The sequence below is a fragment of the Plectropomus leopardus genome, chromosome 1 (genome assembly GCF_026936395.1).
Source record: "Plectropomus leopardus strain MGB_pleo_1.0 chromosome 1, ASM2693639v1, whole genome shotgun sequence".
NCBI classification, from domain to species: domain Eukaryota; kingdom Metazoa; phylum Chordata; class Actinopteri; order Perciformes; family Serranidae; genus Plectropomus; species Plectropomus leopardus.
In genome coordinates this window covers 2,152,066-2,177,207 of record NC_142176.1, presented here as the reverse complement: position 1 = coordinate 2,177,207, position 25,142 = coordinate 2,152,066, and the positions used below count along the sequence as shown (strand labels likewise).

The following is a 25,142-nucleotide window of genomic DNA, read 5'->3' as shown; positions in this document are numbered from 1 at the left end:
TTTTGGACGTAGTATGGAAGTCTTTTCTGGACATAATATCAATGTCTTTTCTGGACGTATTATCGATGTCTTTTCTGGATGTTGTATAGATGTCTTTTCTGGACGTCGTGCAAATGTCCACGACATGGACATTTGCAGGAAATTTCATATAACGTTTGTAGCAGGCAACTCTTATTACGTTTGTGGTAAATTTATTACGTTTGTGGTAAATTTATTACGTTTGTGGTAAATGTATTATGTTTGTGTGATTATTACATTGAAAGCTGCAGATTTTGTATCATGTTTGTGGTTTATTACATTTGCAGGTGTTTCACACTCACTTCAGTATTTTTGCCGACATCATACCAGTTTGAGTAGGAGGTGAAACAAAGTGCCTAAATATCGTCTTACCTTCCTCCTCACTGGAGGTTTTGGGCTGCCCATGGGGCAGGTAAGTTAGTTGCACTTTTCTGTTGATCCCCGAGAAGTGACCGTACCTTTACGAGGAGGAGAAAAAAACAAAAAAATGGAATCATTAAATGCCAGAGCTACTTATGGATAAACATGACAGCACAAAATTCCCCTGACTCATCATTTATTGGAATCACTGACTGTCCGCAGAGTTACAACACAACATGGCGATGCAGCGTTTTGTTATCATGCAGCACAAACCTGAAACAACCTGACAGATGCTGTTAGACGAGCCCAGACTCTCATCACTTTTAAGTCAAAGCTAAAATGCTCCTTTTTTTTATTCTGCCTACTCAACCCGCTAATGACTGCAAACTTAGTTTAAACTTGATTTTAAATAAAATAAAATAATCTTTTTATCTTTGCACTTTTGTCTGCACTTTTGCTATTTTATGGTGATTTTTCATTCTAAATTTTTTAAATTGTTTAGTAATTAAGTCTATCTTTAAAATATCATATTAATTATATTTTTGTATTAATATTTAGATTAATATTTGATATTAAATGTTTCATATTTTATCTCTTTAATCTTTTATTGTAAATCTGAATCCTTTATTATGTTTTTATATGTTATTGCTCTGTAAAGCACTTTAATTTGCCCTGGTGTATGATATGAGCTATACAAATAAAGCTGCCTTTAATTTTACAATATCAGGACATTTTTCTACATGGAGGCTGTTTACAGGACACACGCACGCACGCACGCACGCACGCACGCACGCACGCACGCACGCACGCACGCACGCACGCGCACACACACACACTCTGCAGCTGTAACAGCCGCAGCTCATCAAAGGCTCCTGCAGTTTCGTGCAGCAGATGGTGACCTTTGAAAAACTCATTTGTCATTAGCACAAGAGGAGGCCGAAGACAAACTCAGGAAACTCTGTCCTGAGCTCTTCTAGGACGCTCATTTGGAGGGAAAGTGAGGCGATGCACGTCACCAAATTAATAGCTGCAGTCTGAATTTATGGGAGCGCTCAAAAACATCACATCCTTTTACGCCGAGGGGAAAACAAAGCTTTTGTTACCACGCTGAAGAGCTGCTGTGAGGTTTTATTGCACAGTTTTAATGATCTCTATAAATAACCAGTATGGAGTTTATTTTTTCAGTCTATCATGGTTTAAAACTGAAACAAAGTCGTAATGAATCAGTTGAATGAGTTCGGGGACGGCCGGTTAATAAGGTGACCCAGTTCACTTCACTCACATTTCCAGAACAGTCTTCAGCTGCTCCAGTTTGGACTTCTTCTCTTCTATCTCGCAGTCGTTGTGCTGTCCCAGTTCTGCCAGCAACTGCCGTGTGATGTCCAGCACCTCCTGTGAGGATCAGAGCAACACGCCGTCACAGATCTCACACACACACACACACACACACACACACACACACACACACACACACACACACACACACACATTTACTTACCGTAAAACTTCAATTAAAGGCCCTCAGCAGGATTATATTTGGGATGGGCTTTTTAATTCCTTTCACACAAATCTGATATACACTAAAAATATAAATATTAAACCCTTTGAAACCAGGACAAATTGGCTTTTTTTGTCAAAATCATGGGAAGAAGGTAATGAGCAACAAAAGGAAAAATGACCCAAAAGCTGGCAGGAAAAGTGTGAAAAAAACATAAAAATGTAACAAATATTTATTATTTTCTATATTAGAATACAAGCGGACAAAAAAAGCAGCCAGCAATAACAAAAAAGCCTCCCACTGAAACAAAAGAAAAACAAAATGACCTGAAAATTTCAGAAACACAAAAAACAAAACAAAAAAACAAGAAAGTAACACCAAAAAAATACAAGAAATGACCTGAAAAAAAAAGCTTAAAAATTACAATAATTCTTCACAAAACAGTTGCTCAGGAAAGAGAAATGCAATCAAATTATTTATTTAACTCTTTTAGACCTGAGCATATTGTCTTTTTTTTTTTTTTTTTTTTAAAAATGGTTAGAAGGTAATGAGCAACAAAAAGAGAAGAAATGACTCAGAGGAAGAAAGAAATCTGTTAAAAGATTAAAAAAAAATAACCTGAAAATTTCACCAACTCACCCCCCCCCAAAAAAAGTAAGTAAAAAAAAAAAAAAAAAAAAAACAGGGTCTGGGGGTCTAACAGGTACCAGGCATTTATTGAAGTTTTACGGTAATCACACACAGGCTGTAAAGATTTACGTATAATGAGGAAAAAAATGAAAAACGATCACCGTCACCTGCAGTTGTTTCGGCTTCTTCAGCTTCAGTTTCCCAGTTTTGTATCCTCCATATTTTTCAAACAGGTCAAAGAACCTGGATGCAACAAAAATAAATTCAAATTAATCAAACGTCTTTCCTAAATTAAAAAGTCAAATAAAGACAGCGATGACCTACATGGGGTTACGAACTTCCATCTTCATCTTCTGTTTGGGCGTTCGGTCTCCGTGTCGGATGACAGCGATGACGCAGCGAAGCTCCATCCTGAAGAGAGCGCACGAACATTTACACTCACGAACGTCTCACAAAGCAAACTCAAGACCTGCTTTTTCAGTCTGCTTGAAATGAACTCTAACTATTTATTTCTTGACTGTTTATTCATACATTTTAGTCTTTTTATTGTTTTACTAGATGTTAAATTATTTCATTATTTTTAACATTTTTATCCATTACTCTCTGTGCTGTTATCCTTTAATTCACCTTTTATCTACGATTTAGAGTATTTAATTATTTATTTATGTGTTTATTTACTTATCATTACTATTATATTAATGTATCTTTTATCTATGGGTTTGATCCTGCCTCTGGTGTTTTAATGAGTACTCTTACTTTAGTTTGTTTTTACCCATGCGCCTGTGCACTTGTGTGTATGAGTGTGGGTTGTGTGTGTGTGTGTGTGTGTGTGTGTGTGTGTAGTACCATACAAACAAAGTCTGACTGACTAATCATCATACAAATATCTGCACCATTTGAGGATTTTTTGACAAAAAGTGTAATATTCTGGGTCGAAATACACTTACATTATATAGTGGTGTACTCTGGGTAAACGCAGCAAACACGATGCTTTCTACACAGTAACTGTGACAGCGCAACTCAACATCTTAAAGTTAACCACGATAAAAGGCATGATGGTCAACATCCAAATGAATCTGAAGCACCTTGAACACACCTTTGCTTGCAGACATGTAACTGAACTGGCCTGACTGCTGTTATGACTCACATGGTCCCTGACGTCGTGGGAACGATGGGGATGTCCTCGGCCTCGGTGGGGATGGACCAAGGAATCTGAAACTGAGGAGCCAGCTCGCGCATCATAATGTTCCTGCAGAGCCACGAAAACACACAAACTCGATCTACACATCTGGAAGAGGAATCAACTAAATGTCCCAAAGGATGACAAAAAAATAAAACACGGTACCCGAGGATCTTGGCGCAGTCGTCATAGTACTTCATGGAGTTCTTCACGAAACTGAAACCATTGACATCACACACATACGAGTGTCCGTTGGCTCGGAGGAGATCGAAGCCGCACACGGTTTGCTGCAGTGAAACAAGAGGAGGACAGTTTGTTTTCAGCGATGCAACTCGACTACGCGCCTCATGCAGCAACATTTTCTTCAATTTCTCTTAGACTTTCTTTTTTGGTGAAAGAAAATATGAGAAGTCAACTCCAGATACAGCAAACGCCACCTGTCAGCTCAGGTAACGCCCCCTCAACACCATATAAGGGCAGCTTTAGTGTAAAGACTCTGACACATAAACAAGACTGAAGACATGACGCCAAAAAAGGCTGAAAGATAAAACTCTGCAGGCATGAAACTGACGTAGGGCTACTGTGAAATAAACTTACAGTAAATGTGATTTCAAGGAAATGCATTGAAGTGTTAAAGTAAAAGTACACATGCAAAAAGGTAAAATAAGTTCAATAAATCAACATAATTAAAATAAATTAAAGAAAAAGCAGCAATTCCTTTTGCATGCAGTTTATATGAGAAGCTGGAACCTTGAAATGCTTTTTGCATGAAAAATGACTTACACAATGAAAGAAAGAGTTGCTGATTAATTTTCTCATTAACTGACTAATTTTTTCAGCTGCACTTGTATATTTTCACATTTTTGGTTCGTGCACAAAAATCTTAATTAATAAAGTAGTTATCTAATAATAGCAGTGGAGTAAAAAGTACAATGTTGCTCTCTGAAGTGTAGAGGAAAATAAGTATTAAGTGGCATGAGATTAAAGTACTCAAATAATGTAAAAGTAACCTCAGATGTGTACTTTAGCGCAGTATTTGAGTAAATGTACTTAGTTGCATTCCAGCTCTGGTCAGCAGAAGGACGCACAGTAACTGAAATTACAGTAACTGGGATCAATGCAACATGTATAGCAGTATTTCTTTAGCCCTGAAATGTAATAATCCAGTCATTAAAATTACTCTAAAACCTCATCTGAATGTGATTAAATGATATTTATGCATTTTTTAAATGTTCCTCAAAAATACAACTTTTTTTGTGTGTTGGACAAAATTTAATGGACCGTGAAACTGTGCAGCTTTTCTCTTATATTTCTAAATATTATCTTACCTACTACAAAAATCAGCAAAAATAAGAAAAAAATGGTCAACCCCCAAAATCGGTGGGTACTAACAAAATAAAAACAAACCCTGGATACGAGCAAAAATAAGAGAAAATTTTAATTTGTATGTTGTGTCTTGCTTGACGCCCAATGAAAGACAAAGTGGAGCAAACAAGACTCCATAAATGATGCCTCTGCTCACCTTAAATGCCAGGCAGACTTTTCGGGCAACCAGTTTCTCCATCGCCGACAGCATGACGGGGTAACGGACCTCCTTCCCCTCGCTGTCTCTCTCCACCTTCCCGTCCAGAGCCGGGGACTTCCGAGCCTCAGCGTGAGCGTAATCAGGCCCCACAGTGTACACCTGGGGTCACATTATTTATATATATATATATATATATATACACACCCACACACACACACACACTCAGTATAAATGTGAGTCTAAAGGTTTCACTAACTTATATTAGTGTCGTCTTATAACACAAAAATGATTATAATAGAGTTGGAGTGTGTGTGAGGGGTCGCTTTTTTTATCTTATTCTAAATTAAATCTGGATCAACATCAGTCTTCTTGCGCTGCATTTAGAAGCTAAAAAAGCACTTTGAGCCTTTGAACCCAGAGCAAGTTAGTTTGATTTCTTTTGAAAGACATTTAAAAAGTTAAAAAAAGGGATTTGACCAAAAATGGCAAGAAATCAGTAAAAGGTGACTAGAAAATTACATAAAAATCAAAAAAGAGTGGAGAATTATTAGAAAATTATATAATAGGGGAAAATGTCAGGAAAACAATATAAAAATAGAATAATTTCATATTTAAAATTATGTTACAGGTGAAAAAAAAATTTCACCACTTTTTTTTATGGTCATTTTTTGTTTTTCACTTTTTGGTGCCTTTTTTGAAGTACGCTTCTTGCATCTTCTTGTAGCTTATTTTTGCTGATTTTTGGGTGATGTCTTGTTAAGTTGATTTTGCCTTCTCCCCATGTTTTTGACAGAAATCAAACCAATTTGCTCAGGTTTTAAAGGGTTAAGGTTGTGCAGCCTTTTCCATAACTGAGGTTCTTATCTCAAAGCTGCCAGACTCTCTGGACAAAAATAGTAATTTTACTTTGCAGAACCCTGAAGTTGCTGCTTCCATCATTTAATGTGTAAAATAAAGCACTGTAAGTGTTCGAAATCCATCGTACACTTAAACTTTTTAAAATTTTTTAGGTGGCTGAAACACATTTGGCCGCAGCCCTCTTCACAGCAGTACATTGTTTAGCTTCTGTGCTGGTAGGTTTGTTTGTTTTTTAAAGACGCTAGAAAAGCAAAACGTTTCATGATATAATCAAAACATTAATGACAAAAACGGCAGATTTTCATGCTGATCTGATCTGGAAAATGAATGGATCTCTTTTCACCTTCACGTCTGTGCCGTCTGTCGGCATGAACTCTTCGTAGATGTAGGAGCCCGTCTTCCTCACGCTGCTCTCCGGTGAATACACGCTGCTCCGGCTCCCGATCTGCACAAAACACACAATGAGGGGAAAAAAGGTCACTGTCATTCTGAAAACACTTTAAAATTCCTTTTAAATAATGTGAAAAATGTGTTGGACTAATTTATTTTTATTAATTATCAACTTAAAAATTCTGTTTCTTTAATTATTTGTATACTTTACTTAAAACATACTTAAAAATTCCTTTTAAATGATGTGAAATGCTATTTTTTTATGAGGAATCAACTTAAAAATGTGTTCATAAATATGGTAATCAATAATCATCATTATTATGAACACAAGTTTTTAAGTTGATAACTCATAAAAGTTGATTTGCTCCAACTAAGTTTTCAGCGTTATCAAAAAGAAACTCAAAAGCGTTGAGTGCTGAATGACCATATTTATGAGCACAAGTTTTAAGTTTATTGCTCATATATTAAAGTTGTCCCAACATTTTATTGACATTATTTAAAGGAATTTTGAAGTGTAAAGGTCACCTGTGAATCTGCACTGAAAACAGTCTTTATAACATGAAGCTGAAGCTGAACTAAAGGCTGCAGCTGCGTGTTTGACAGCAGTGCGCCTGATTTATGCTGCTGCAGAGGAAAGCTGCACCGTGGTGTCCCTGTTATCAGGCAGGTCTCCATCACAGATTTGAGCAAAATTTAAGCAATATTCTAAAAATATAGATAATACACAATGTCAAGATGACTGCGTTTCCACTGAGTGATGTTCTGTGACTTCTCCTCTGGTGATAACATCCCAGTAACCATGGCGATGGATGTTGAAAACATGAGCAGCTTTATTTCTATTGGAGCCACCGCACTAGCTGTCATTATTTTCAATCTAAATCTACACAGGGTTGGAAAAACAAACACACGGGAAAGTTTAAAAATACAAAACAACAACAATTAGAACAAACCTGTAAAACGATTTTTGATCATTTTAAATATAGTTCTCTTGACATTTTACCCTAGCTTATAAAATTATTTATTATAATAATTAATAATTTTCTAAATCTACTTTTTTTTTATGCAATTCGCAGGACTTTTTCTTGCCAAGTTTTCTTTATGTTTCTGAAAGAAATCAAAATAATTTTCTCGGGGTTCACTGGTTTAAAAACTTACATGTGAATGCAGCTCAAGGAAAGTGATGATAATCTAGGTTTCAAAGGGTTAATTGTAATTGTATTACTTTGATTGAGTACTTTTTATATTTTTTTTTTTCATTCTTTTGTGTTTGGTGTACATGTTAACACTGGGAGTTCTGGGAGAAACAGCAATTCAGTCCCGTCTTCTGTCCTGTACGTACGGCACAATTGCAAATAAAGTTGACTTTATCAGTTGCCAGTTTCGACAGTTTCGCCGCTGATCTTTCACAGAGGAGCGTCCACGACCGAAGCACAGACCTTTCTGAAGAGTCTCTGGCTGCCGCCCCCTGCGGAGGTGGGGTAGTAGATGTAGACGTTGTGGTCCTCGGCGCAGACGGGCTTCTCGACAAAAGGCTTCTGGAATATCTCTCCGTTCACCTCCACGTGGTCCTCTCCTTCCACCAGGTTACACTCTGCCACACACACACACACACAGAAACAGAAGCCCCTCTGCATTTTAAAATACACACAGATGACGCTCGCCCCCTCCTGAGTGTTTACTCTGCAGCCCTGTGAAGCAGCTCTGCGCTCTGAGCCATGTAGCGCTCAGAGACAAAAAACATCTGAGCGCGCATTAGTCAAAGGCCCGTCTCTACGTCAGCGTGCAGGGACAGACCTGTCATATCACAGCACTTAAGTATGGTACACTTGCGGCTGCTTGACATTTGATGCTATATTTATCCACCGGCTGAAATAAAACCAACGCAGGCTTAAATTAACGGCCTCTGGATGCTGCACAGACAGGCGGCTGCAGGACGAACAAAACGCTTTCGAAGCAACTGAGAAGTGAAGGGAACAGAGTCAGCTTTGTATTGTACGACTGAGGATTCGGGCCATGTTAAGGGAAAAAAAATGTTAGATTTCGAGAATAAGGTCGTAATATTATAAGAATAAAGTCGTAATTTCACGAGAAGCCAGCTGGTATGAGCAACTATGGGTCACAACAAATCCGCCAAATTAAATTTCAAAACCAAGTTTTCCATGCAAGTGTTTTAATTTCTGATTTCAATTTATCAGCATTTTAAAAAAAAGTGTTTTTGTTTTCCAATTTTTATTGTCTTCCTTTTTCTAAATGGTAGTAGGGACATTATTTCCGGATTTTGTTTTTGTATTTCAAAACCAAAATTCATTGGCCGGTTGACTGTGAGTGGCACGACGATTACATAGGTAATATGTTAATTTCTGTAATATAACACCCCCTTTCTCGTAAAATAGCGACTTCTTTTTCTCCATTTTTTTTCTGTAAAATTATGACTTTTTCCTTGAAAAATTACTATTTTTTTCTGTAAAACAAATTTTTCTCATAATATTACAACTTTATTTATAATATTTATGTAGTCAAGTAAAAAATAAAAAAAAAAAAAATTAAATTGATGATTACTAATGAGGCATCAGACTGACCATCTGGTTTATCTGGGTCGCGGTTCAGCACAGCATAGCGCGGTAGATCGATTCCCTCCTCCTGCAGGATGCGATACACCTCCCTCCTGTTGAAAAATAAATAACACAACACATTAATAAAATATGAGTTTTATTCTCGAGCCTCACTTTGCTTTGCGTGCATATTTTTGACCCACAGTGGAAACGTGCAGTTACAGTACTGTAAGTGCGAGTACCTGTCCTGTATGTAGTACTGCATGTTCATGTCATTGAGGAGCAGAGGGTTTCTCAGTTTGGCGTAGCTCACTGCCTTATCCAGCGGGAACCCTGATTCACACGCAGAGAAACGATTCAATAAATATGATACGATGTCAATAACGTGTTGAGAATCGTGGCCGCTCAGGCATTTTTGGAGAAAACACACACCTGAGGTGCTGCCGACTCACGTGGAGGGACAGAAACACCGTGGTACTAAACATAGTGCTGACATTGTGTTCTCAGAGAGGAGCTCTGTCAGTGTGTAAATGATTGGACGGCAGATAAGAAGCCACGTGATCTCTCACACACACACACACACACACACACACACACACACACACACACACACACACACACACACACACACACACTATACACCATGTGTGACATGAGCATGTGTGTGGAGGTTTATTTGAGTTTAAATTTGGATATAGATTTCAACTCTGCAGGAAACACATTAAACATAGTTACACTGTTTCCTGACATCATGAGGGCGTCCTGATATGACCCCCATGTCACCTAATGGGCTAGAAATTATTTTATATATATAATAATTATATATAATAATTTATTTTATTTACTTTAACATAAACATATATCAAGAAATAAACTTGACATTCAATGTTGAAAAAGTTTCCCTCAATTACTTGTAGTTCAGTTACTGCATTCCTGAATGTCCTGCTGTTATTCTGAGGAAAAATGTTTGGTGGGATTTCCCGAACCCTTTCTTTTTAAAATTTTTTCGGCGACCGTGTTAACAGCTTAGAGCAGCCACCCTGCCTGCAGGAGCAGCACGTGTCAGACTCGTCTCAGCTGCTTGTCGGCCGCAGCACAGCTACAGAAACTTGTGTTGTCAGCAGAAATAGACAATTAAAAAACGTAAAAATGGCATTTTGATAATTATATTGACACTTTACCACCTTTTATTACAGTTTAAATGCCTTTATCTGTCACAGAAATAAGGAAATACAAATATATCTGCTGCACTACAATGTTCCTGCTTCCATTTAAAAATAAAAGTTTTTGACGACGTCTCCGTTGACAGAATCCCATCAGTTGTTGACACAAGGCGTTTTATTGTGAAATATTTGCACGACCGTGTTGTTGACGATACAGGAGCTGCACGACTTCATGAATGAGTGAAATTTGTGCTTAAAAATGTGGAAATACAGAACTCACAGCAGCAGGTGGCTCTGCAGATGGGTACCTTGTATCATAATTTTGCACGAAAGGCGCTGATTAAATACCGTAGGCAGATGTTTGATCAAAACTGAAACTTTCAACATCACATATATCATAAAGTTCCCCGCATTTTTTTTATTTTTTTTATAAAGTCAAGTGAAAATTTTTAGAAAAAAATTTTTAATAAGAAGAAAGTGTCACAGTATTTGCACTTTTTAATTATTCTATTTTTTATTATCCATCATTAAAATAAAACATTGATACAGATTATCAGCAAAATGCCAAACATCAGCCCCAATAATCTGCCAATCTGATAATCTGTCAACCCCCTCTATATATATTACGATAAATGAAAACCTACGGCAGTCACTCTGTGTGTGTGTGTGTGTGTGTGTGTGTGTGTGTGTGTGTGTGTGTGTGTGTGTGTGTGTGTGTGTCGTACCCTTGGAGTGGAAGGAGATGAGGCAGTCGCACAGAGGCCATTTGTCCACGGGCTCGTTGAGGATGACGTCCTCGGGGAAGATGACCACAGTGATGTACTCGAACTTGCACAGCCTCTCCAGGATCTGGGTCATCGGCTTGGACTTGGACTTCTTCATCATGCAGCAGATCCCCACCACGATCTGTCGCTCCGGGGGCTGAAGGACGGAGACGGAGAGAGAGACAGGGCAACATTTTAATCGACTGCACGAGGAAACAAGGGAGACAACGGCAGCTCTGTGCCATTAATCTCCATTAAAACATCACACTGACTGTGAGGACTTCTGCAGTGTCCCGTCCTCCAGGACAAAGACACTCACTGACAATTAACCTGATAACACACACATCTATAATCATTAAATTAACCTGAAAACACACACATCTATAATCATTAAATTAACCTGATAACACACACATCTATAATCATAACACACACATCTATAATCATAACACACACATCTATAATCATTAAATTAACCTGATAACACACACATCTATAATCATTAAATTAACCTGATAACACACATCTATAATCATAACACACACATCTATAATCATTAAATTAACCTGATAACACACACATCTATAATCATTAAATTAACCTGATAACACACATCTATAATCATTAAATTAACCTGATAACACACACATCTATAATCATTAAATTAACCTGATAACACACTTCTATAATCATTAAATTAACCTGATAACACACACATCTATAATCATTAAATTAACCTGATAACACACACATCTATAATCATTAAATTAACCTGATAACACACACATCTATAATCATTAAATTAACCTGATAACACACATCTATAATCATTTGAGAGCATTTGTTCTGACATGTACACTGCCATGATGTAAAGGTCTTGTTTGCAGCACTAAACTTTGGTCTGGTAACGAATATTCAGTACTCCTACTACAATTTATTTAAAACATTTTGGCCATTTATTTTTTTTCTTTAAAGTTTTCTGCAGATTTATGTTTTTTTGTGCTCTTTGTGCACGGTGGTGCGGTGGTTAGCACTGTGGCCCAACAGAAAAGAGGGTCCGGGGGTTTAAATGAATTCCTCCTGGTGACTCATCTGCAATGTTACCATTATCATCACTGATGATTCGTGCTTCTGTTGATGTTTTAACAACAAAGTTGGTTGTTTTTTAGTCCCGAGGTGCAGTTTTGTTCCAGCTGCCATCACACCGGAGAACGAGCTGTAGGAAAATTGCACAAAATTCCACACGATCATTTGGGGGCCGATATTTATGATTTATTTATTTGCAGTTTTTAGATTATTATCATTTATTTAGATTATTGTTTATTTAAGGTTTGGTTTTTGTAGTTATTGTTTTTATTGGTATCTATTACATATTTAACATTTTGATCAGCACCAGGACAATTTAATGTTTTATCTTTTTTATATTTAATCTTTTTATCCTTTATCTTGTATCTTTGTTTCCACGTTTGTGTCACAGCCTGCAGACCTGAACGCAGCGAGGGGGTCGATATTTTTAAAAGCAAACTCAAGACCTTCCTTCTTAGTTTGACTTTTAATTTAACTTTTTTTTATAAACTATCTTAGTCTGTTTTACTTTTTTCTTTATCATTTTATTACTTTAACATATTTATTCATAATTTACTTTGTTTTTATCTTGTCATTTACCTCATATTTAAAGTTTGCGTATTTTATTTATTTACCCATCTACTTTTTTTCTTATGATCATGTTATTTATATATCTATATCCCTGTTTACTTATTCATTTACATTTTTATCTTGCTGTTTATTAGTTTGGTGCTGCCTCTGCTGTTTCTCAGTTCTCGGTTTTGATGAGGACAATTTTTTGTGTTTTTTATTAACATACTTTGTGTGTGTGTTTTGGGGGAGTGGGGGTGGGGGATTTCTGTTTTATTGTATGAAGCACTTTGTGTTACAGTTCATTTTTATGAAAAGTGCTGTACAGATAAAGTCTGATTGATTGATTGATTGATTGATTCTGTCCTGTCTGTGGTGTCTTAACTGAAAGGATGTCTTTCACTAAACACTACAAACCAGATCTACCTGCAGATGCATATAAAGTAACCAGAGAGACGTCTAACTGGATGAACACGTTATACTAAAGAGGTTATATAGTTTGACATCCCACCGAGTCTGTGTCTTCGTCGTCCTCATACAGCTCCATGTCTGTCCTCATGCTATCTTCCAGGACCTCGCTCTCATCGTCCTCGCAACCCACGAAGAATCTGGGAGCGCCACGCCGGCTCTCGCCCGGGCTGTTGGGCTCTGACATCACAGTCCCCCGCGGCAGCCCTCAGCGTCCCACCGCGCCATCGTACACCAACACACCGCCAGAGCGGGCCGCCGATGGGAGGGCACGAGGCCTGGGGAGAGGGGCGGGTCCACTCTGCCCGGGCTGGACAGCAGTGCCGGTGGATGAAAGCGTGCGAGGCAGAGAAGCAGAACGAGAGCGAAAGAGGGGCGCTCAGACGGTTATGTGACAAACGGTGGAGCTGGTCAGTCCTCTGCGGTGACGCCGTTCCTCGAGTTTCTCATTCTTCATTCAGCAATTTCACATCTCATATTTCGGGCTCGCGTTTCCCAAGAGTCGTTAGCAACTCAGAGGCTGCAGCTCCAGTTATCTCATGACAGTCCTGACCTCCATTTATATCCAAGACTGACAGTCCTACAACAAAACAAAACATGCAACATTATTCACACAATTTTGCCTTAGTGTTAAAATAACATTTTGTACTGCCTCTATTTAACCCTTAGGGACTGTTTTCATTCTTCATTTTTTAATAATTTTGGCTGTTTTCATGCATATGACATCAATTTTTGCAAGATTGTGTATTTGAGTGTAATCAGTGAATTTGCAGCTCAGCTCCTACAATAAGTCTAAAATACACTGTGGAAACTAAATAGTTACATTCAGACTGTTCAGGTCCAAAAATGCTCCATTGAAACCCATTCAAACTGACATTTTTGATCCCACAGCCATCAGAGCAGAAAAACAGGACTTGTATTATTTCTGGGTGTCATTCTGGGCTTTTGACTCTGAATTTGTTATTTTGACTATTTTCCACCTGATGAGGTCATTTTGACCATATTTGGCAGATGGAGGAAATACATGCTATTTCCACTAGGTGACCTGTCACAGTCAATGTAGCTGCTGATCACTGACATATCCCAGACTGTCAGCAGCTACACTCACACACTGACATATCCCAGACTGTCAGCAGCTACACTCACACACTGACATATCCCAGACTGTCAGCAGCTACACTCACACACTGACATATCCCAGACTGGGATAACGCTTTAAAATCCTTACAGCCATAAAAACAGAAATTTGTGGGAAATCTTTCTGTGAATAAAAATATCTACATAAAATATGATGTTTGGCAAACAAAATTTACCTTAAAGTTTTTCACAGCTTCTATTTCAGATAATGTTAGTCAAACTACTACCTGGTGGATTATTATCAATTCTTGACAAATGTCCCAATGTTGTTCTCTTTTGTCTTCACTTAAATTTTGCATTTTTCTGAATATTGTATTTGAATTGGTCTTATCAGCTGGTTTGTGTGTAAAAGTATTGCAGCAAATGAATTAAACCACTAATTAAATCTAAATGAATAAAAGGGTTTCAGTGCAATCATGTCATTATTCTAAACTGGTAATTTTCACTAAAAAAAGAATACCATCACTCAAAGCAGAAATAGCGGCGTGCCTGAGCAATAATTACCTCCAGCACTTACTCTGCTGTTACACATTTAACCCTGACGCTGCAGTCTGCTGCAGAAAAACAGCGAGGCCATCAGCTCTGATCTGCATTTCCATCTCCACTAAACATTAGCCAGCCATGGAGACAAGACGGGCAGCGGACCACACGTCACACTGCAGACAAACAACATCTCATTACACTCTGGCACGCTGCAAGAAATCTGAACAACAAACCGCTTCAGCACCAGGCACAGTCACTCAGGGGTCACAGCTGAGTGTTTGCAGTGGAAAATACCAATATTAGCATAAGCAGCCTAGAGGAGCTCCAAATTAGGGCTGGGCTATATGAGCTGAAAATCATATTGCAATATTTTTAGGCAAAATCTTGATACACTATATATATGTCAGAATTTTTAAATCTCCTCAAAAGCACATGATTAATTCTGAAACTGGGAGACAGAAAGATCTTTTTTTTTCTTTAGGCCAACTGCTGTTTTCCAAATTTTTCTGGTAAATACTTACTGTGTAAATAATATTCGTCACGGGTGGCAGCGCAGGTTTGCATGGCTGGTAAAGCACATGAGGGGCACGGGTGTTACAGGTGGCATAATCATGCATGGGTTTTTACCGCTCGCTCACGCATCATAAAGACAGCCATCACATCATCACCCCCGCTTAAAAAAAATGTTTGTTTGTAAATGTGCATCATTGATTAGACGGGAAACATCACCCAACTGGGAATTCTGCCGGGTCACCTTAATGAAGCACGTCTCCTCGCACACTCAGCTGAGAGGTTAAAAAGTAGGTCAAGATAGACGCTACAAACCTATTAAATGTTTCTGGCAAAGTGTCATTAAAAAAGGGGGAAAAGAAGATATGCAGAGGACGGTAAGGACTGACAAATGTAAGTGAGGACGTTATCTTTCCATTTATTGCTTCAGTATCGTGCCTGATGTTGGTCACATCTGTGCACATGCATTTAAGGCAAAGGTAATTAGAAATAAGTGGTGTGTGTGTCATCAGTATTTACCTGTTGCCTGGTGCACACACACAGAAATTCATTCTTACGCCCATTTTGGCACAGAGTTGATTTAAAATAAACTCTTTGCCATGCCTAAGTGGATTTGTGTTTCAAAGCTTGAGCACAACAGTTAATCTCTTCTATTGCACCTGCTTACTCCGGCTGCGAGCACGGCCGCAGCTCCTGCTGAGGACGCTGAGGTCATGTCCTCTTTATTTTTTATGGGACTTTGGGGGTTTAGGCGACCCGGGGTGAAGTTTACATTCTACAGTTTCATGCTGCGTACAGCTTGTGGGGTGAAAACACTGTATCCCCATTGTGTCGGCTTTTAAGAAGTTTGGAAACACATACCATGTTTCAAACTGTGATCAAAATGCCCTATTTTTACACAATAGTCTTGATTTTAACCCTTAGAAACCTGAGCAAATTGGTTTTGATTTATTTCAAAACAAGGACACAAGCAACAGACAAAAACAATGCATGAAAAAAGGTAAAAAGTTACAAGAAAATTATTAGAAAATATGAAAAATAAAAATAAAAAAAGACTAAAAAATCCAGGAAACTTATTCATGTCATAGATTTAAATTTTTACATTTCAGGAATTTTTTTTGTAACATAATTTTAAATTAAATTAAAAATTTATTGTATTATAAATATAGTTTTTCCCCCTTTTTGGAGAATTTTCTCATAATCCTCACCCCTTTTTTTGGGGATTTTTTTTGTGAAATTTTCTTCTCACCTTTCACTCATTTCTTTGTTTGTTTGTGGAAGATTTCTGACAAAGTTGGTAATTGTCTTTCCGCCCATGTTTTCGAAAAAAATAAAAAAATTTTTTAAAAAAACATAGTTGAACAGGGCAAATAATTTATGAAAAGCATCTGAATGCAAACTAAAAAACTGATGTCAAACCAGGTTTCAAAGGGTTAATAATCTTAAGTCATTGGGGAACAACATTCAACTGAATTTACAGCATAAAAGCCACTTAATGTTTCATAATTAATTTATCTGCCTGTTATTCCCTTTATAATCAATTTACTGTTTATACAGTAAGATTTCAGAAAAATACTCAAAAAGTCCACCAATGTTCTGCAGAGCTTAGGGAGACGCTTTTAAATGTCCCCAAACAAAAATATATCATATTTTAAGTAATATTTAAAAACTAAAAAGAAATGGCAAATCTTTCTGAGAAGCTGGACCCGGAAAATATTTTATGTTTTTTGCTTGAAAAAAATACTTAATAACTATAACAATTAGGCGATTATCAAAACGGCTGTTTTTTTGTCTGTAAACAGACTGATCAAATAATCAATACTAATGTGCAATTAACACAATGTGCAATTATGCATGTGCATCTTGTGAAAAAAGTAACTGTTAAGTTTTATGTCTCTTTGATACGATTTGTATTATTCTTTATTTATCTTGTAAATTCCTTGCATTGATTTGCTGCTATAATACTGCAAATTTCCCTGAAGTGGGACTAAATGTTTTTTTTTTTTAAAAGGATTATCTATGTATTGCAGTTCTGAGGGCAATTAAGGTGAAGTTGCAGCTGGTCAGTAAATGCATAATGGTTTCTATAAAAGCTGATAGTAAATTCACAGCTGGAAATTTACTGAAGTTCAACGATGCAGCAAAGGCTACATGAGCACAATTCAACTCTGGTCCAGCTTCTTCTCTTTCCTCTGACTTCTCATTGATAATATAAATCACTGCCGGAGTTTCTGGATCTCTATTGCAACACTTTCTGTTCAGAAACTTTCCCTTTTCCTCAATTTCTGCTCCTCTTGCTTCACAAACTGCGACCTCAACCTCACCTTGAACCAGATGACGGAGGACTTCCTGCTGTGGCAGACGGCTCCTGCAGAGCGCTCTGCCAGGATCTGCTGCAGCCTTTTAACCCGATGATCAATGGATCCCGAGTTTTTAAATCTTATTCATGGGCACCACAGTCTTATTAGCTTTATTAAGGAGACAGAGTTTCAATTTTTTTTTTACCTGACGGATAAATTTGCCACATTGCCACCTGAGCAGACTGAAGTGGGTGTGTGGGCAATATATTCTAGGGGTCGACCTATTTTGGTTTTTCAGGGCCCATACTGATTATTGGTAATTAATAAAGGGTGATAACTGATATAAGGAACCAAAATGCATTAACAATAAAAAAATGTTTGTCAATGTTTAGAATATGGAATATAACAAACTGCAACATAAAACTTTGCTTAAATGCCTTCAGCAAATATTCACGAAAATTGAGACTTTCATCATAAACAGCAACTTTTCAGTGAAAATTTAAAGAAAAAATGAATAAATAAAAGTAGCTTCCTGAGGTTTAACAAAGTGAAAGTTCCTCCCACAATGACACCATCTTTACAATTTTTGATTCATTAATTTTATATGCGATCATTAAAAAAACACATGATGAAGTGATGTGAAAAAGATTTTTTTTCTTTTTAATGGCTGAAACCAATATCTAATTTCTACTCTGTTTTCAGATTTAACGAGAACTTTTCTCCTTGTCGTGCACAGAAAACTGTAAGAAAACTGTGTTAACAGTCTGCAGTGTGTACAAGTATGAGGACTCATGCATAATGAAAAGAAAATTAAATATCATTCAAAACACATGTTTAGGGTTGCAAGTAATGCTAATATCTATTATAGATTTATCAGCTGATTGCTTTCTTGTTTAAAAATGTGACATTGCAGAACACAATCAGCTCCTTTTACCTCCCGTGGATGGTGCCGTGTTCGTTTTTGTTCGATGTCCTGATTATCTTTACATTTCTATATTGTTAATTTAACTGTCTTGTCATTGTCTGTATCTGCTTTATGTTGCGTTTACTTTTATATCCATAAACATTATCTTATCTTTAAAAATTAACTGAATATCACCAGACCAAGACTCAAATAGAGACTGTTTTTTTTATCAAACTGTGTCTCCACAATTTTATAAAAGTGACTGTGCATCTAAATGGGACTAGGCTTTTATTTTAAGTTTTATAATATATCAATATCGGAATTTATTATTCCCTCTAATCCAGTATTGATTGGGCTCTAATATGAGCATTTCCTAACAGGACTTCTGATTAATTTAAAATATGTGGGCTTGTCCAAACACACCTCAGGTACACAAATTACCTGAGGGGAAATACAAATATTTCAGCTGCACCTGATCCTTCAATAATAAGAGGCCTAACAGGGTTAATGTATGAATTTAGGACACAGAGAACTGTGTTAAACTGCATTTAAAATATGAAGGCAGACAGCAGGCGTGGTTAATGTTAAATAAACCACAGACAGAGTCCATTATGTAAAACCGTAAAACCGCAAATGGATGCTAGAAAGGAAGACGTGCACATTTCATACGTTCGACCAAAAAAAATAATAAAATGCTGATATTAATATAAAACATAAAACGAATCCCAAACACAGCTACCAAACCTCAGCAACGACGTTATTTTGTCGTTAGCTGTCGTTTGCAGCGTTAAACACATTTAGCTAATATTAGCTTGTATTAGCATCGAGCTAACGGCTCAATGTAAACAAGACGTCTGCTGCCGTTTTGACGGAATTTGAATCAATAACCAAACGTCGGTGCGATTATTAACGTTACCGCTTCAGGCTGCGGTCGTGCCGGAGATATTTCCGCGACATTAAAAGGTGAACTCACGGTGTGTCTGCGGGGTTTGTGTCGCTGCCTCCAGCTCCTTCACTGCTGACAGTTTGCATGTGAAACCAATCTTAATTTTTTTACAGTTTGACGCACTGCTGAGCGACTTCTCAAACAGCCAATGAGAGAAGAGGACGATTTAAGAAGGCGGGACAACGAAAACCACACGAGCCAATAAGCAGCGACTAAAGTGAGCTCGCGTGCAAAAGAGAGAACGTATGAGCAGAATGTAAACAGCGTCCTCTGGCGCCAAAACTGAGACAACAACAACAACAACAAACTGGTCATTCCTGTTACACAGTAATATCTCTGTCTCCATAAACTAATACCTCATATCTTTTTTTAACATGAGCAGAATATTTATATTTACTTTTATAGTTATTTTTAATGATTATTAATTTTTAATATTTTTAATTTTTTTTATCAGAGAGCATTTGACATGACCTCTAAAATTGCTAAAGAATATAAAGAAATACATACATTTTATATGTGTGTGTGTGTGTGTGTGTGTGTGTGTGTGTGTGTGTGTGTGTGTGTGTAAAATATGAATATATATATTTATTTATATTCTTTATCAATTTTAGAGGCCGTGTCAAATGCTCTCTGATAAATAAGTAAATAAATAAATAATTATTATATATGTATATATAAAAAAAAAATCATATATATACACCGACAAACACACACACACACACACAAGATCCTCATATTTCCTTTTAAATGTTAAATATTCAATTACTTTATGTTCAGAATAGTCATTTACATATACTATATATGTTACATATAAGCTTGATATTTATCATTTTATATCTCACGTTAAATGCTATCTGATAATTTTATATATATATATATATATATATATCTGTGTGTGTGTGTGTGTGTGTGTGTGCTGCTAGTGTCATTAAAATACATTAGATCACATTAGATTACTTTATGTACATACTATATTTATGTTCTTAATTTTTTACTTATATCTTAAATCTTTATCAATTTAAAATGTATGTTAAATGCTATCTGATAATATATTAGACAGAAAAGATAATATGTGTGTGTGTGTGTGTGTGTGTGTGTGTGTGTGTGTTTACTAGATTAATTAATTTCTCTTACCTTATACGTTTGGTATGTTAAGTGAATTTTAATGATAATACTTTTTGATACTTTTACTTAAATGAAGATCTGAATGGGCTCACTTCTTTCACCACTGTGTTTCAGCATTATCCACAAGCCATTAGGAGCACGACAGTAACCATTACTATTACTGCTGCTGGTGCACTTCAATGATTGTACTGTGTTGCATAAATCCAACAACAGGAAGTTTGTGGTCGGGTCTCCTCCTCAAACTCAGCGTTTTCTAAAAGGTGACCCTGCCCTCCGTCAATAGAGTCAGAGGAGCAAACCGCCCAGCGCCCGCCTGCTGCAGCTGATGTACGAGTACACATTGACGTCAGCGTGTCTCTGAGCTTCAGACCAGAGTCTGTTTGGCCACCGGGCCACCCTGACCGACACATACCTGTGTGCAGGCCAGCTGCTGCTGCTGCTCTGAACGCTGCAGGGTCAAAGCGGGCCACGATGAAGAGAGCGTTTTGTAAACAGCAGAGCGCAAAACAAGTCTCCACTATAACCTGGACATGGAGAAGAGAGCATGCTCTCACTTCTACAGATATTGTAAATATAGATTTCAAAATACCTTTTCCCTGTTGGCATACGATTTAAACATCTGAAAAAACTACAGTTTACACCAAAACTCAAATATTGTGTTTGTGTTACATCACTCAGCTTGTATGTACTCCCAACAGAGTCGTGATACTCAACTTAAAGCCAAATCTGGCCCCTGTTACGGTGCCAGGTGCCCCTCCCAACCGTTTTCTAATGGTGATTCACACTGTGAATTGTCTTTGTGCTTTTAGTGTACATAAGGTGCCAGAGGGCATAAAACAGCAAATCAAAATCAATCAAAATAGAGCTTATTTATCAAAAAAAGAGCCAGTGCAGGATCCCCCACACCCCCCGACAGAGGTAGTAGCTGAGACTCCAATGTCCTTAAATCATAAACAAAAGTCCTAAAATCCTAGAAATGTCCTAAAATCCCAGATGCATGCTAAAATCTTAGAAATGTCCTAAAATCCTTAAAATGTTCAAAAATTGTAACAAATGTCCTAAAATGTACAAATTTGCTAAAATCTTAAAAAATGTCCGTGCTGAAATCCTAGAAATGTCCTAAAATCACAGAAATGTCCTAAAATCACAGAAATGTCCTAAAATCATAGAAATGTCCTTAAAATCAAATGAAAAGTCCTAAAAGCATAATAAAATCCTAAAACCCTAAAATCATTGAAACCTTAGAAAATCCTAAAAAACAATCCCAGATATGACTTAAACTGCAAAATGTTCCAAATCCTAGAAATGGCCTTAAAATCAAATGAAATGTCCTAAGTCCTAAAAACATCCAAAAATCCTCGAGACCTCCTAAAATCCTAGTAACATTCTAAAATCCCCAAATGTCCTAAAATCCGGAAACATGCTAAAATCTTAGAAATGTCCTAAAATCATAAAAATGTCCATAAACCCTAGAAATGTCCTAAAATCCTAGAAATATGCTAAAATCCTCAAAATGTCCTAAAATCTCAGAAATGTCCAAAAATCTCAGAAATGTCCAAAAATCATAAAAATGTCTTTTAAATCACAGAAATGTCCTAAAATCATAAAAATGCCCTCAGATCCTATAAATATCCTAAAATCAACAAAAATATCCAAAAATCCTAAAAACATCCTTAAAATCAAATCAAATGTCCTAAGTCTTTAGAAAATCCTAAAAAATTCTTAAAATCCTAGAAGCATGTATGGCCCCTGGCCTCCTGTTTTTATAGGAGGCCAGGGGCCTATATGTTTTTATAAAAGTGGCCCCCAGGCAAAGACGGCCGAGTGTCCCTGCTGCTGTCGTCAGATTTTCGGTCAGTTTATCTGAAGCGCTCCCTCTGTACCTGCCGCTGCGCTCACAAAGAGCCTCTGTGAGGAGGCCCTCTGCTGCCCTCCGCCCTCATATGGCTTCCATTTGCCCAAACTTCCACTCTGTGAGACTTACAGCAGGTCAGACTGGGACAAGGAGGCTCATTATGAATGCAGCTCCAGTCTCTGGTCTCTGGTCTCTGCAGGACCTGGGTGTTCCTGTAACTGATAAATGTGGACGCAGCCATGTGGATGAGGCAACCGTCAGCTCGTAGGTTAAGGTGCAGCACGTGGAAATTTCCACATAAAGGTCAAGTGAGTGCTTAACAAGAGCGTGTGTAAACCAGTCCACAAGAGTCTCGATGTTAGAGGATTAATCTGGTGAAAAGATCAGTACCAACAGGTATAACACTATAAATCTTAAAAACTATTAACACATTAATGAGCCACGCTGGCTGACACATTTCTTATTTTGCGAGCAAAAGGACAATAAAGTATCATCTTATCTTAACTGGATGTTTTAAGCCAAAACATGATATTGTCGTAGCCGTGACGAGATAGTTTTGTCCTTCAGCGTAACCACATTAACCACAGCAATGTCTAAACATAAAGCTGCAAACATCAGGGGCTGACAAATCTTTATTATATGAAGTTTTTTAAATGTTCTTGTTGATCAGTTTTCAATATAACGTTAATCCCTCGCCCCTCAGATTTCTCTGTAAAACTCGTCCTCAGTATTTGTTGTTTGAGACATTAGTTTGAAGCAGCAGAGCTCCTCCCTTACAGTCAAATTACAGTTTCTGCCAAATGTTCACATCCATGCCAATGTTTTCACTTTGTGTCACACTTATTGTTTGCCATTGGTTAATAAATTGCACGCCCAAGGTCGCTGACCGCTGCACTACATAATAACGTACAAATGTAACGTATCGTTGGTTTGCAGAAATGTACAGCACCAACATTTATTCTGGAGGCTGGGCTGGGTGTGAATATGGCAGCAGAGAAACTGACATTTCTCAAAAACTCCTTTATTTCCACTTAATGTCAGCAGGGTAGAAATGCATATAAATCACTTTTCATATTTGTTCTGATGTCTAAACATCTGATATGTGAGCAGCAACACCTGCACAGTCACATCAGATTTACTGAGACAAAAACATGCAGAATCTGAACATTTATTTTCAGCCTCTACACTCTAAGAGACAAGCTGATATAGACTTGTAGATTAGATTTTGTATATGAGCTGCACCTTTATCCTAAATATATATGTTCTTCACACAAAGCTGCCTTAAACTTCACATCATTAAGCATTTCTGCTTTTCTGTATCACAGATATTCATGTCTACAGCCATCAGAGGATGAAGCACGAGATTATTTTTGCCTCTGCAAACACAGCTGCCCACAGAGGGTGTAAATTATAACAGTTACTCAAGAAACTGTGTTTATCAAGGAGCTACAGTGGCTTTAAGTTAGTTTAACGCTACAAGTGAACACGTCCTGTTTGACCCAGCGTGGTGTGTTTGGTGTCAGAGCGCCACATAAAACATGTAAGACTTCTTTCAGAGGGTGAAGCACGTGTCACAGCGCGGCGGTTAATGACTCGGGGTGTGGGGTGAACGCAGCGGCCCGGCTGCCGGTGGACGCGTCTTTTATCAGCTGTGTTTTCCAGCTCTGCTCGCAGAGAAGAACGTCTGCTCTGTTCTCTGTGGAGAGGAAGGAATGTCCTGTCAGAAACACGGAGAACCGGCCCGCAGATTTATTTATTACTCACTCTCATTGTAACAGAGAAAATTCGACATGCACCAACAAGCAAAGACGCGAGCTCAGGCGTGTCGTGGACGAACTGTAACTGTACCTCAGGGACTTTCATGTGTCAATGCTTCAAAACCAACATGATAAAAGGTGGTTTCCTCTTTTCCCATAACTGTGGTCATGCTACTTTAATGTCATCCCTATAGAACAATAAAATACAGCACAGAAGTCAAGTTAAAGTTTCCAGCCATGTCTGTGAAAACACAGATTAGTGTCACCAGTTCAGTCTACAAATGCCTTTATAATTCATCACGGGATATTTTAAACAAATGTATCAGCAGGCAAAACAGTGGTAGGAGCTGTAACACTGCACATTGAAAGTGCTCCTCGGGTAAGTCGACCTTTTCCATAAAAGGCTCTAAAATGTGAAACATGCTACCAACCAAACAGATAGAAGAGATATTTAGATTTATTTACAACTAAAGGCCCAACTAGGGACATCTATGTGTGAAACATCAGTTACTGCAGTTTTTGGTAGAGGTACGATGTTAGTTTGCATTGTCCCTGTCAAATAAACTAACTAACTAAATAAATATGTGACCAAATGTCCCCTCTTCTTTTTCTGAGATAAGACTTCATCATTATATCCTTTTAGACATGCAAGGAAAGATTAAAAGACATGCAATGCAAGGTCACTGCAGACGTTTGACCACCCAAGTTTAGTCAGTTCATCCTTGAGTCCGCTCGAATGTTTGTGTCAAATTTGAATAAATTCCCTCAAGGTGTTCTTGAGATATTACGTTCACAAGAATAAGAGAGACGAGGTCAAAGGGACTTTGACCTTTGACCACTAAAATCTAGTCAGTTCATCCTTGAGTACACGTAGACGTGTTTGCTTAATTTGAAGAAATTTCCTTTAGGGGTTCTTGAGTTATTGAGTTTACGAGAATGAGACAGGCTGTTATCGCTGACGCAGAGGCGTAAAAACAGCTGCACTGATCCAACATTTCTACCGCTTCGTTTTTTGTCCTGTGGGCTAAAATCTGCTCGGTCAAACTCAATCTGCACAAGTGTTTTTCCTCTTAACTGTGATCCA

The 25,142-nt window shown here is 37.6% G+C and overlaps 1 protein-coding gene across 15 annotated transcripts in view; it reads right to left on the bottom strand.

The window, feature by feature from the left end:
• Window positions 1-19,424, bottom strand: part of ppip5k1a (diphosphoinositol pentakisphosphate kinase 1a) — a 55,472-nt gene extending 36,048 nt beyond the window's left edge. For all 15 annotated transcript variants that reach the window (XM_088079889.1, XM_042490139.2, XM_088079965.1 and 12 more), the window contains exons 1-14: window positions 19,349-19,424; window positions 13,085-13,621; window positions 10,900-11,095; window positions 9,254-9,344; window positions 9,039-9,124; window positions 7,896-8,050; window positions 6,413-6,514; window positions 5,209-5,370; window positions 3,852-3,973; window positions 3,654-3,755; window positions 2,831-2,917; window positions 2,674-2,749; window positions 1,661-1,770; window positions 391-476 (exon numbers count right to left, since the gene is read on the bottom strand). In XM_088079889.1, the coding sequence (XP_087936015.1) occupies window positions 391-476; window positions 1,661-1,770; window positions 2,674-2,749; window positions 2,831-2,917; window positions 3,654-3,755; window positions 3,852-3,973; window positions 5,209-5,370; window positions 6,413-6,514; window positions 7,896-8,050; window positions 9,039-9,124; window positions 9,254-9,344; window positions 10,900-11,095; window positions 13,085-13,228 (1,519 nt within the window). In that variant the 5' untranslated portion in view covers window positions 13,229-13,621; window positions 19,349-19,424. The remainder of the gene's footprint in view (window positions 1-390; window positions 477-1,660; window positions 1,771-2,673; window positions 2,750-2,830; window positions 2,918-3,653; window positions 3,756-3,851; window positions 3,974-5,208; window positions 5,371-6,412; window positions 6,515-7,895; window positions 8,051-9,038; window positions 9,125-9,253; window positions 9,345-10,899; window positions 11,096-13,084; window positions 13,622-19,348) is intronic.
• Window positions 19,425-25,142: the final 5,718 nt, after the last annotated feature.